Below are 13,441 nucleotides of genomic sequence, written 5' to 3'. Positions count from 1 at the left end.
AATCAATACCAAATTTCATTCCACATCTCCCTCGCTTCAGCCCCCGGATAACAAATCCCGCGTTTTCCATCCTCGCTACACTGAAGGCTACGTTAAGTTTTTGGTATCTGTAGCTCCTCTGGAGGAGAAGAAGCCCCGAGGTGGGACGGGTCACTGTGAGGTCCAGCTTCAGGGGGAAAACAGTGACAGTGTGGAGCTTCACTGACCGCTACTCTTACTCTACTGAGTGTCACATCTATCCATAATCCAGCTGTTTATAACACTAAATAAAATTAAAAGAAGGAAAATGGAGGCTAAAAATTTCAAAATAAAAGTGTTTTACCGGCCAATTTATGGCTGAAAAATAGGTATTTATTAACAAATAATTTGAGACAAAATGAAACAATTAAAATTTGAAATAATTAATTTTAAAATTAATTTTAATTTATTATTATTATTTTTAAATTATAAACATGACCAGTTTATTTTTAGTATATAATATTATTACCTTTTTAATTAAAAAAAAAAAAAAATTATTTATTTATTTTATTTTATTTTTTAACAAATATGCCAACATTTACAGTGTATCAGCATTAAAAAATGAATTATTTAATTATTCAAAAATGAACTCCAGGACTGTATGAATCTGTGTGTGTGTGTGTTGTGTGTGTGTGTGTGTTTACAGTATATTCGTCTCACATTCAGGATGTATTTCCGCCTTTTGTGTTCGGTGTTCCTGGGATAAACCTCGGATCCACCGCATCCCTGACCTCCCAGGATAAAGTGAAGATCCTGAAGCTCCACAAATAAAACTGCTAAAGGAAACTAATTGCACTGAATTAGATCTAGATCTAGGACTAATGCAGTGAATGACATTAAATACTATACAGCCGGTCCATATGTTCTGCTTCATCTCCAACCTTGAGATACTACTTGAAAACCAAACCAAAAGCTTTATCCCTCAGCTCCCGGCGGATCCCGGAGTCAATCCAGGACCATGTGGAGCGAAGCAGGAATTTCGAACACACAACCCGTGTTTGTAGGTAGAGAATGTGTACAAAGAACAAATTAAATGTCTACTGCAAGTAAAGAACAGATGTTTCCACTCCTTTCCTTTCTCTCCCAGGCTTTCCTTGCAGTTCAGCTTTAAGGCTTTAATCACTGGACGGTGCCTGAGCCAGCAGATCCTCTGAGTCAACACGAGTGATTAGGTGGAGGTAGTCTGCGCTGTCCATTACAGGAGCAGAATCAACAGCCGCATTTTGTATTAATGAGCTAACGGAGCCGGTGAATGAACCCCGGCTGAGCCGCCTTTGTTCTCTCGACAGCGTGTCTGCTTGTAGATGATGTGAGAGCTGAGGGGTGATACGGATGTTCCGTGGCTGGACAACACACACAGGGGGGTCCTGGTGTCTTTGTGTGTGTGTGTGTGTGTAAAAGAGAGAGAGAGAGAGAGAGAGAGAGAGAGAGAGAGACTCTCTCTGGCTCAGTCTTATGATATAGACTAGACAATGTGCTCTCATTTTTGTTCAATATACTGTGCTACATTCACTTTTCTAAACATTTCTAAACGTTTTCATTTTTTCTGTAATAAACCAAATCATGTAAGCAAACATCTTCGACACCATATACGTGGATTTATTAATGTGTGTAAAGGTGAATCCATGCATACTTATGTGCTTCATTTTTCTAAACACACATTTTTTTAGATAGTGAGTGCATCCTAGGCAGGCGAAAGGAAACTCGAACAAATCCTTCCATATACTGTAAACATCCTCGACATAACCCTATATATTTGTGTCTTTGTCTTGGTGTATTTTTATCTATTTATGTATTTAGTTTTTTTCTATTGTATTTGGACATCTATGCACATATTTGTGTGTTTTTATCCAATAATATTCTATTTGTTACACCATTTCTACCTCTTTTCAGATCCAAACGAAAACCTACTGTGCAGCATTCACTTTACTGAAACATGTTTTAGGGTTTCTGAGTGAATTCTGAATGAACATACACACATGAAAACATAAGAAATCATCCGCAACATCACACACAGTATAACTGCGTGTATGTATATGTGTCTGTTGTTAATATGTTAGTATGTTTATTTACTGCTCAGTATATCCCTATCATATTTCAGATTTGCACCGGAAGTGGGTGTGGTCTCGACTGTATCCAGATGCCCTGTGGACATTTCTGGAAAGCTTTCTATTTTCTGTCTATTGTGACAGAGAAAGCATGCTAACTATGGTTCAAAGCAACAACAACAAAAACTCTTCCCAGATTAACTGTAAGGTGGGATAGAGTTGACAACAATAACCCCCTAATAAAAATATTTTTTTATCATTTTTAATCAGAAACCTAGTTATGAATCTGGGATGCTTTTACAGTGCAACATGGGATCTGGGAAAAAAATATACATTTACATTAAGTTTTCTTACGCCTGAACATTTTGGGCTAGTTTTGAGTTTTTGTGTGGGTTTTTTTTTGAGTGGAAGTCAGGGGGGAATTATGCTGAAACTTGGCAACCGTTCTCACAAGCTTCAGCAAGAAGTTCTTTAAATTAAACAGTGAAAAAATGTTGAATGTTTCTGTGTGAGCAAATAAAATCTACTGTGCAGTGTTCACTTTCCAAACACATATATGTTCTGACTAAATCCCAGGCAGGCAAAAAGAATCACCCCCCTTCCCCCTTGCCTTTATGTACATATAAACATAAATATGTACATAAATATCCTATATATTCTATATATATATATATATATATATATATATATATATATATATATATATCAACACTTTATATATTTGTTTGTCCTTTTTAATGAATTTGAGCATGTATATGTGTTTATATTTCTTTATAAATTCCCTGCCTCTCTTTAGATCTCTTATAATCAAGGTGCAGCGTTCACTTTTCTAAACGTTAACTTTCTGATTCTGGCTTTCAAAACCAACCAATAACCTCATACATAATTAAAAAGATTAGATGAAAGATATATTGGTGTGTGAATATATAGAGTATGTTTTAGCCCTACACGTTCATCGCTCAGAGCAATCGAAGGCCTTTGTTCAGCTCTGTCCATCTGACAAAGGATCGCATGTGGAGAACGGGGGAGGGGCGACGTGGCACACGGTTCTAGCAATCGGGGTGGCAGGTGCCACGAGTCGCTTCCTCATTAGCATCACAAAACACCAAAGCTGTGGAGTCACAGCCACCAGGACGGTGTAGAGAAGCCTGTTAATACGCTACGGAGATTGTCTTGGTCAATGATGCCATAAATGTTTCATAGGTCATACGGCTTCCTACTTCGCCCTTGAGTTTGATGTTCGAGGCTGTTCCCTCAGGTGCCTGGAATGTAGGTCTTGGAGCTATTTACTGTCCCCGGATTATGTTTGAGGCTCTACTGTACACCGGTTCACTACACGTTCAAAAAGCCTTCTTTCCTTGCATCACAGTATATCTATCTGCGTGTCTCACAGGAGAGGAGATAGATACTGTCTAAAGCTCTGATCAAGCTCTTTCCAGAAATACTGTATGCTGTTCAGGCGAGAGACAGAAGGTCACATCAACGAGCCTAGAAAGCGGACAGATGCTGGATACTTAAAACCACCATTTTTTTAAAAAAAAAAAGCATGTGCTAAAATTAAACCTAATAAAAACAAACTCAATCCCACAACCAAACAGAGATGGAGATGAATATAAGTCAAAAGCAACGAAGCAAGAAGCAGAAGCTGTGGGTGTTATGTAATTCTGTGAACTACTTTAAATCTAAACCAGATATCACAAGGCCACTTTTAACACACAGGCACTGACTCTCTTATATTCGACAACAATCTGCTCATTTCCGTTTGGAAAGCATTCCAACCCAAAAAAATGGTGATTTCTGAGTTCCTGAGAGGTCGGGTTGCCAGAAAGGATCGCAGTAATGAATTATGTCAGGAGTCTGGAAACACTGAGCGATGGCACACTTCTTTAAAAAACTATCAGATATTATAGCCTGTATGGCAGTGTTATTTATTGTTCAACTTCCTGTTACTTTAACACTACAATCCATAAACATTGTGAGCCATAAACATGTCCTTAGGTATTGTGATTTGCTTTGTTTGTTTGTTTGTTTGTTTCTTTCATTTTTTTTTTTAAACAACTAATCAGATTTTGAGTGTGTTAAGTGTCTAGTGCACCTGAGTGACATGGCTCAGGTGCATTCTGCAGATTAAACGAATACGTGATACGTCTCGGGAGTCCCCAAAGACTCGGACCGTCAGCTCCCTTTTGCACAGCCCTCACGTGAATGATTTATTAGTGATTTCAATATTTTTCTTCAACAGTGAACTTGCAGCAATGTTGGATGTTGGATGATTATTTAAGCAGATTCAGTTTTATGGCATTTACTTAAGAGGATATCACAGCAAGAAGGTCCTGGGTTCGAATCCCGGGTTCCTTTCTGTGTGGAGTTTGCATGTTCTCATGTTCGGTTTACTCTGGTTTCCTCCAACAGTCCAAAACATGTACATGCATTGGTAATTCTAAAATGCCCATAGGAGTGAGTGTGGTTGTCTCTATATATGTGTGGCCCTGTGATGGACCTGTCCAGGGTGTACCCCTGCCTTTCGCCTAATGTGTGCTGGGATAGGCTCCAGCAGACCCCCGTGACCCTAATTAGGAATAAAGCGGGTATAGAAGATGGATGGATGTATATGTATATCGACCTGTGTGGCGTCTGATGGGACGGAAAATAAAGATGTAGTGACGTCTCTGAACAAAAAAAGGAATGAGCATTGCATCTTGGAAACTTTCCAAATATTTCCGTTTCAGAATTATAAGAAAGAATTCATTACTATGTCAGGATTTTGTTCTGGTCCTGCTTTAATCAGGAGCTACTCAATTTGTGAGAATTTTGTGCAAATGTTTGGAAAAATATCAAAAATATACTTTAGTATCCTCTGAAAAAGAGTACGTCCATGATGCTGGGGTGATGCTTAAATACAATAGCTGTTCTGTAGCTTTAATATTTACCTGGGAAGGTGCATGTGAGGTATCAGGACCTTTAAATTTCATCAGTGGTGTTTAGAGTTTGTGTGAAGTATTTCAGTATGTATATTCATGTATTCTAAAAAGTAATGGCACCCTTAATGATACCACCAGGAAAACTTTCAGTTCTGAAAAGTGTGCCATGTATACTATTATTGTTATTATTATTATTATTATTATTAGTGGTAGTAGTATTTAATTTTGTCTATTTATTTATTTATTTATTATTTTTATTTACCAATTGCTCTATTTTCCCCTCACACATTTCATTCTGCAATCCTGACGACTTTATCAGAACGATCCTGATTTATTCTGCACTCCGTCACGCGCATTTCTAGAAACACGGACTAATTTCATACGTCATTAAAAAAAACAAGTTCCCTCAACTCGATCTCAATAATAAAGTACACAAAATGCACATGCTTGAATCCCGACATATGCCGACATGCTTGACTTTTCTTGTTCCTGTACAAATACTGTGTTGCTCCTGGTTTATTTGCATGCGTGATTTTGTATTTTATTTTATTTTAAGAAGTCCTGTAAAAAGGATCCAAAGGTCATGATGTTTTATTCTGAAGGCTACTGCAACACTGGACGTGGACAAGCCGGCACTGGTTTATTTAAAGGCATTATATCAGCAGTGTGCATGTGCGATCGCTCGCGTGAACCAGCTTTCTGGTCTCTCCGTTGTGTCTTTTAATAGATAAGGTACTCACGGGATGCAGCGCGCGCCACGTCGTTTTTCGGAAAGACGTTCACTATACATATGAGGAGTGTAATCTGTACTGCTCGGAACCGCCGCATCCTCACATCCATCCTGATGTAAACAAAGGGACAGTCTGTTTTCTCCTCTAAGGGTGTACTCACACCCCTCCCTTTCTCCAAGGGGTCCCACAGTACAGTAGACCTGCTTTTTCTTTTTGTTTGAGTAATTATCTACAAGATGCTCCTGATGATGCTGATGCTGATGCTCCACGCGCGCAATACTACATTCGGTATTTGTAATATATCACCCAGCAACGACGGCTAGCACACAAGGCAGGAAGTCGCGTCGTTTCTCGCAGCATCGTCGCTCCTCTTGCTCGCTTTGCATGGTTAGACCGCCGATATCCAAGACACCACCTCGCAATCGGGATGGTCGCTGTCTAGTGCTCAAATGAACGAGGGGGCTCGGATTCCTCGGCTCCCCCCTCTCCGTCACGCAGTTGGTACGGTCCACCACGGAAACTAAGCGACACGGTGGAGGGAAAGTTACAAAACCAGGCAAACATAGGGGGGAACTTGTCAGGCTGTTAATAAGGGGAAAGTGAACGGGGTGAGAGAAAGCAAAACAAAAACAAAACGTTTAACGTTCTTGTATTATTATTATTGGTTGTTTTTAGCGCCACACAGCGTCTGAGTCTCTCAAGACATAGGATTTCTATGAAGAAGAAGTTTAATGTGGTCACACCAGCTGCCGTGCTAGCAGTTACTGGTTCCCAGAACGTTATGTGAACGTTTGTTTTTGGTTCCTGAGACATGATAAGAAGAAGTATTTTTTAGATCCTGTGAGATTTTGTAAGAAAGTTTTCTTTACAGAAATGTAGTGTTCTGGGAACTATTATATACTTTTAAACAGTCAGAAATCAATATTTCATTAACCCAAAAATGTTTTGGAGAAAGTTCCCCTAATGTTCTAGGTACCTTTCAATAATGTGAACGTTTCAGGAGGCCAGGATGAGTTCAAGAACATTCATCTAACTTGAATTAAATTAATTCTGGATCTACACAGGATGACCAAGAAGGGTCCTGTAAAATTCTGAACCTTTAAATAATATAGAGCTCTCAGGAACCTTACCTTTGCTCAAGATGGACTTGGCAGAACATTCCCTTAATCTTCTGAGATCCTTTAAAATAATATGGATCTTTCAGGAACCTTATCCTTGATTGAGATGGACCTGGCAGAACATTCCCTTAATCTTCTGAGATCCTTTAAAATAATATGGATCTTTCAGGAACCTTATCCTTGATTGAGATGGACCTGGCAGAACATTCCCTTAATCTTCTGAGATCCTTTAAAATAATATGGATCTTTCAGGAACCTTACCTTTGCTCAAGATGGACTTGGCAGAACATCTTCTGAGATCCTTTAAAATCCTTTCAGGAACCTTATCCTTGATTGAGATGGACCTGGCAGAACATTCCCTTAACCTTCTGAGATCCTTTAAAATAAAATAAAGCTCTCATGAACCTTGAACTAACCTGGGATGGTGGAAGATGGCTTGCTAATATTATGAACAGCAGCTACGCTAATTCCTTTCCACTTATTTCCTTTTTTCTATGCATCCCGAGGAATTTAGAGATTGTGCCAGCTCCAGTAGACCTTTAGTGAGAAGAAGCTGACCCTGCGAGGACCCTGAGGCATCCAGAGATGGACCAGCTCCAGTTGGATTCTGCTTCGTGATGATTTTGGGTATTCAAAGCGAAGATGCCAACCCTATGTGGACTCTGAGGATGACAACAACCTCCTAATCAATACACATACTAATATTCTACATATGCTGCATCTCCATCACACAACTCCAGCTGACTGTATATGACTGTAGAAAGGACATTATTCATAATCACACTCTCTGGTGTCACCCAAATGAGGATAAGGTTCCCCTTTGAGTCTGGTTCCTCTCAAGGTTTTGTTCCTCTTACCATCTAACAGAGTTTTGCCTTGCCACAGTTGCCTCAGGCTTGCTCACTAGGGATGATCTAGGACTTTTGTACTATGTTTCTTATTTGCTGTAAAGCTGCTTTGTCCATCGCAATGTGCAATGCAATGTCCATTGTTAAAAGCTGTATACGAATAAAATTGAATTGAATTGAATTGAATTGAATAAACTTCCTTTAACATTCTTGGAAGCCTTTAAATAATTATATTCTCTCAGGAACATTGCATTAACTTGTGATGGTTTAGGGAACATTGTCGAATATATTTGAAAATCGAATCATTACTATCGTAAATAGCGTAATTTAATGATATAACGATGCTTTTAATAATATAAATAACTGCATTGTAGCATCATATCCGCTACAGCTCTAAAAATATTTTCGCATTTTTAGCGCCCTCTGCTGGCTGTGAGTTGAATAACAGCCGCAAAGACAACAATCACAAACTTATCCCTTCCCCTCAGATGACCCCATCCTCTCTAAACCTAGTCCTCACTAACAGTCCTGCAGAATGTCCTGCAGTGCGATCTATTTTAGTTCCATTAGCAGTTTTATCACGTTTTAGTAGAAATAATTCTAAAAAGGTTGGTGGTTAAGAGTTCAGTGCGGTAGGAATGAAGAAACAGTGAGCCTATAAGACACTAGAGATGTGTTATAAGGACGTTCTAGGAACACTTCCTGGAATTCTGGGAAGATTTAGATTTAGACACTTTTAGGACGTAAAGGAAGCCTGGAGAGACGCAGCATCCATGATTCTGTTAGTCTTGAGTGCCCCCTTGTGGTCAAAACAGAGAATGCAACCAGGACGATAACCAAACAATGAGACGATACTTTTATTACATCTGGAGATGAGAACAGATGACTCTTCATTGCAATTTGAAAGACAGTTTTACCCAATTAAACATAGTTAAGGTAAGAAAAGTAACTAAACTCCGCTTTAAGCAGCATTTATGCTGTTAAACTGATTAGTAAGCTACGTTTTTATGGTGTTATGTTTGAGTTTAGACACATAAAAATCATTCATAACAGAAGAATGGATTAAAATGGCTTGACTCTTTGTATTCACGTTTGATTTTCAAAAGGGAATATGGAAATGAATTTGAAAATACCCTGACAAGGCATAACATTCTGACTACCTGCCTAATACTGTGTTGGTCCCCCTTATGCTACTAAAACAGCCCAAACCCGTCCTGCACTGTGTATTCTGACACCTTTCTATCAGAACCAGCATTAACTTCTTCAGTAATTTGAGCAACAGTGGCTCGTCTGTTGGATCGGATCACACGGGCCTGCCTTCGCTCCCCATGTGCATCAGTGAGCCTTGACCGCTCATGACCCTGTTGCCGGTTCACCACTGTTCCTTCCTTGGACCACTTTTGATAGATACTGACCACTGCAGACCGGGAACACCCCACAAGAGCTGCAGTTTTGGAGATGCTCTGATCCGGTCGTCTATCCGCCATCACAATTCGGCTCTTCGTCAAACTCGCTCGAATCCTTACGCTTGTCCATTTTTCCTGCTTCTAACATCAACTTTGAGGACAAAATGTTCACTTGCTGCCTAATATATCCCCCCACTAACAGGGGCCATGATGAAGAGATCGTCAGTCTTATTCACTTCCCCTGTAACTGCTCAAGACATTACACCTGACCGGTATATTTTGCAAATAGAACAAAAGCATATCTTGTCTGGTGTTTCTGGTTCATCAAGATGGCCAGATTTGTATTAATTTCACTATTCCTCGTTCATTCCTTTTCAGTGTAAGTTAATAAATGTGGGCCGTCATTTACCATCTTCCAGCATCAAAACTAAACCCGATTACTCAAGGCGACCAGATATAGGACAGATATCATCCCCCAAAGAATGTCTGAACAACTCACCAAATTGATCGTGAAGATGATAAAATGAAATGGTGTGAAGACCAACGGATTTGGCCCGTGGCAGCTATATTGTTCTGGAACTTCATGAATGCAATTATAATTATTTCATTTCAGATTCTGAGGTTACTGTCTAATCCATTTTTATGAAGCCTGAGTGAAATGAGTATTGATTGTTTCACACACACACACAGCAAGACACTCCCTCACTGAAGACCTATTGTGTATCGATGCTTATGGCAATCCTGCTTTAATTAGGATAACACAACTTATATCACTTTACTGTTGAGTTTTAATAGTTAAATTTAATCCGAGGTGAATTTTATGAGAATATTCATTTGTAATTGTCTTTAACGTGGAAATTTGGACCACGTTAAGTTCGAGACACATTATAAAAATAGGTCAAAACAGTCCACAATTGTATAACATAGCAGATTCTCTTCTATAGCAGAAGAAAGAAAACATGAGGCATGGGTTATTTAAAGTGAAGGTTTTCTACCTTCTTAAAGCACTACCTATATCTTTAAAGCATAAAGCTTACACTTCACTCATATTTACAGCATTAAATGAGAAAACAACTCCAAGCCTATACAGGCAGCACAGAATAAATATCCCTAAAGATGTACACTTCAGCAATAAAGTGAACAAAAAACCAAATCCATTCCTGCTGAGGCATCTGAGCTGGACTTAATAAGAAAGTCTGACAATCCCTCGCTCCCTTCAAGGGCCATTATGAGCGCTTCACTACTCAACCAGGAGGAGAAAATCTTCTCCAAATACCTGCGAAGACGTGTGAAGCATTAATGGTTGTTACAGTGCCATTTGTTTCAATAGATTATTGCTGAAAGTTAAGATATCCAATATCAGCGCTCCAATTCCAACATCTAATACCAAGCTGTGTTCCATGAATAAGATAAACAAAGAAAACGCTCCCTAATATAAAAAATCCTGCAAGATGTAGTCTTCTCAGCATCAATACAAGACCATAGATATTTGAGGAAATGGTCGGGGCTTCCAGAGTATCAGTTAGTTATGTTACAATATACACAAAATATAGAAAGGTTGCCAGGTATGGGCAGGTTTATGTTTTATGGTTTAAGATACATCATGTGCTTGTGACAAATCCTTCTAATTATTCAAAGTGAATAGGATGCTACATAGGGTTTATATGATTTTTTTTCTTCCCTGGGTTGGTTTGTATTTAATAGCTGAGAAGTGCTGCATTTATCTCTTTATAGCACACTAAAGCAGCTGTGCACTGAATAAATGGAGTCTGAGAACTGTGATGCCGCAGGGTGAATATCATCTGATGGCTGATTAAATCTGTTTCGGCAAGGACGGCTAACAGCTTTAGGAAGTTTAATCTCTGGTCACAATGACACTCATGCTTTTGAGTATATTAGGTTTTAGATGTACAGTGTGCTGTATATGTATATACACTCAGTTGCTGAATTAATAAACGTATTTCATTCGTATTCACTGGTGAACCAAGTGAATAATGTTTACATTTCTGACATTTGGCAGATGCCTTTATCCAGAGTGACTATATCACATTTTCATACAACTGAGCAATTGAAGGTTAAGGTTGTGTCTTAAGCACTAAGCTACACTATATTGCCACACTATGGTTTTGAGACACCCCTCCAAAATTCAGGGGTTGGGCTTGGCCCCTTATGTCCAGTGAAAAGAACTCTTAATTCTTCAGGAGACCAAGAGATTTGGGACAATTTCATGCTCCCAACATTGTGGGAACAGTTTGGGGATGACCCCTTCTTGTACCAACATGACTGCACACCAGTGCACAAAGCAAGGTCCATAAAGACATGGATGAGTGAGTTTGGTGTGGAGGAACTTGACTGGCCTGACCCCAACCCCATAGAACACCTTTGGGATGAATTAGAGTGGAGACTGTGAGCCAGACTTTCTCGTCCAACATCAGTGCCTGACCTCACAAATGTGCTTCTAGAGGAATGGTCAAAAATTCCCATAAACACACTCCTAAACCTTGTGGAAAGCCTTCCCAGAAGAGTTGAAGCTGTTATAGCTCCAAAGGGCGGGACAACTCCATATTACATTCATGTGCATGTAAAGGGAGACGTCCCAGTTTTGGCCTGGCTCTACTCTAATTCATTCCATCAGGTTGAGGTCAGGACTCTGGGCAGGCCAGTCAGGTTCCTCCACACCAAACTCTCTCATCCATGTCTTTATGGACCTCGCTTTGTGCACTGGTGCAACTTGTGTACCACAACCCCTTGCCCTTGACTGACTGTATCTATGAACAACTTGTCAACACATCAGTGGACCCCATTTAACCACTACTGACCAGATATTATTTGGGTGGTGGATTATTCTTAGCACAGCATTCACAGTGAGAAATTCCAAGTAAAATGTCCAAGAAAATTCTGTATTAGTTATAGGTATTCTGTGGTACTCTGTGGTTTCTCCTTAGTGACCTGAGCTGAACAAGAGCAAACAAATGATTCATTTTCTAAAGGTTTATATTGATGTGAAGGAGACACGGTGGTTTAGTGGTTAGTGTATTTGTCTCACATCTCCAGGGTTGTGGATCCGGTTCCTGTCTGTGTTTGAAGTTTGCATGGTTATCCCAGTGCTTCAGGGGTTTCCTCTGAGTACTCCGATTTCATCCTCCAGTCCCAGACATCTGTTTTAGGCTGATTAGAAGCTCTAAATTGTCCGGAGTGTGTGAGTATGTGTGTAATTGCATCTTGAAAATGGCTTGCCACCCCCTCCAGGGTGTCCCCCACCTTGTCCCCTAGAGTCCCACAAGTGGTACAGAAAATAGATGGATGGATGGATGGATATTAATACACTCCCTCCTTCTAATCTCATCATATGTCAAGTAACAACATTGTTTATTTCACGCTCCATCATTTTTCATTTTACGCCACTCGAAATTCCTCAAACTCTTCAGCGCTTTCCTCAGACTTTTACACTGCTTATCAATCATTAAATTAGTTTCAGCTGATATTTTGGTACATGTGAATGGGACAAGTCTATCAGACACTAAACTGCACAAAACATGAGGCAGGAAATGAGATTAACTGAAAGCATCTGCTGTATTAACCCTGATTAGAACAGACATGTCTGAGCTAGCGTGGTCTGGATAAGACCCCAGTACCGATTGGAAAGAAGAGGAATAAAAAAAAAAAAAATACAGCAGGTGCTTTATTATCGTACCTCGCCTTTAACACGAACGCCTTCTGCTGCGGTGAACGCTTGTGGATGTGAAGAGAAGTGCAAGTGTTTCAGTATGAGTTACTTTAAGCAGATCTGTGAGAAGACTCCTAAATACGCAGACACTGAATTTAAGGAGCAAGGTACAATATTCTTATTTTTTATTATTAATTTTTCCTAAACATAACAGACTGATTTCTTGAGTGCATCTTTGATATTTTGGGGGAAAAGGATTAATTGCACTGTGAATATCTGGCAACAAATGTATCTGTTTTATGTATTCATTTGAGTAATTTCTACTTTTTACAAAATATATATATAGTAGTAGTATACTACTACTATGACTACTACTACTACTATTACTACTACTAGTACTACTATCATCACTATTACTACTACTATTTCTACTATAGGGGTGGTGGTAGCTCCAGTGGTGTTGGTCATTGACCATCAGTGATCAAGCCCTAGCACTGCCAAACTGCCACCGTTGGGCCCTTGAGCAAAGCCCTCAACCCACCCTGCTCTTTGACCTCAACCCCGAACCATGGGATTTGTGATGAAAGAATTTCACTGTGCAGTAATATATATGTGACAAATGAAGACAACTTAACTTATAACTACCACTAGGCTCAAGTGGCTAAGGCTCTGGGTCGTTGACTG

At 39.5% G+C, this 13,441-nt stretch overlaps 1 protein-coding gene across 1 annotated transcript in view; it reads right to left on the bottom strand.

Annotated features, from left to right (window-relative positions):
- cntnap2b (contactin associated protein 2b) overlaps positions 1 to 6,183 on the bottom strand; it is a 51,698-nt gene extending 45,515 nt beyond the window's left edge. The window contains exon 1 of the mRNA XM_058417928.1: positions 5,728 to 6,183. Coding sequence (XP_058273911.1) covers positions 5,728 to 5,827 — 100 coding nt within the window. The 5' untranslated portion in view covers positions 5,828 to 6,183. The remainder of the gene's footprint in view (positions 1 to 5,727) is intronic.
- Positions 6,184 to 13,441: the final 7,258 nt, after the last annotated feature.

This window comes from Hemibagrus wyckioides, linkage group LG20, assembly GCF_019097595.1.
Source record: "Hemibagrus wyckioides isolate EC202008001 linkage group LG20, SWU_Hwy_1.0, whole genome shotgun sequence".
Classification (NCBI taxonomy): Eukaryota; Metazoa; Chordata; class Actinopteri; order Siluriformes; family Bagridae; genus Hemibagrus; species Hemibagrus wyckioides.
This window is presented reverse-complemented; position numbering and strand designations above follow the sequence as displayed.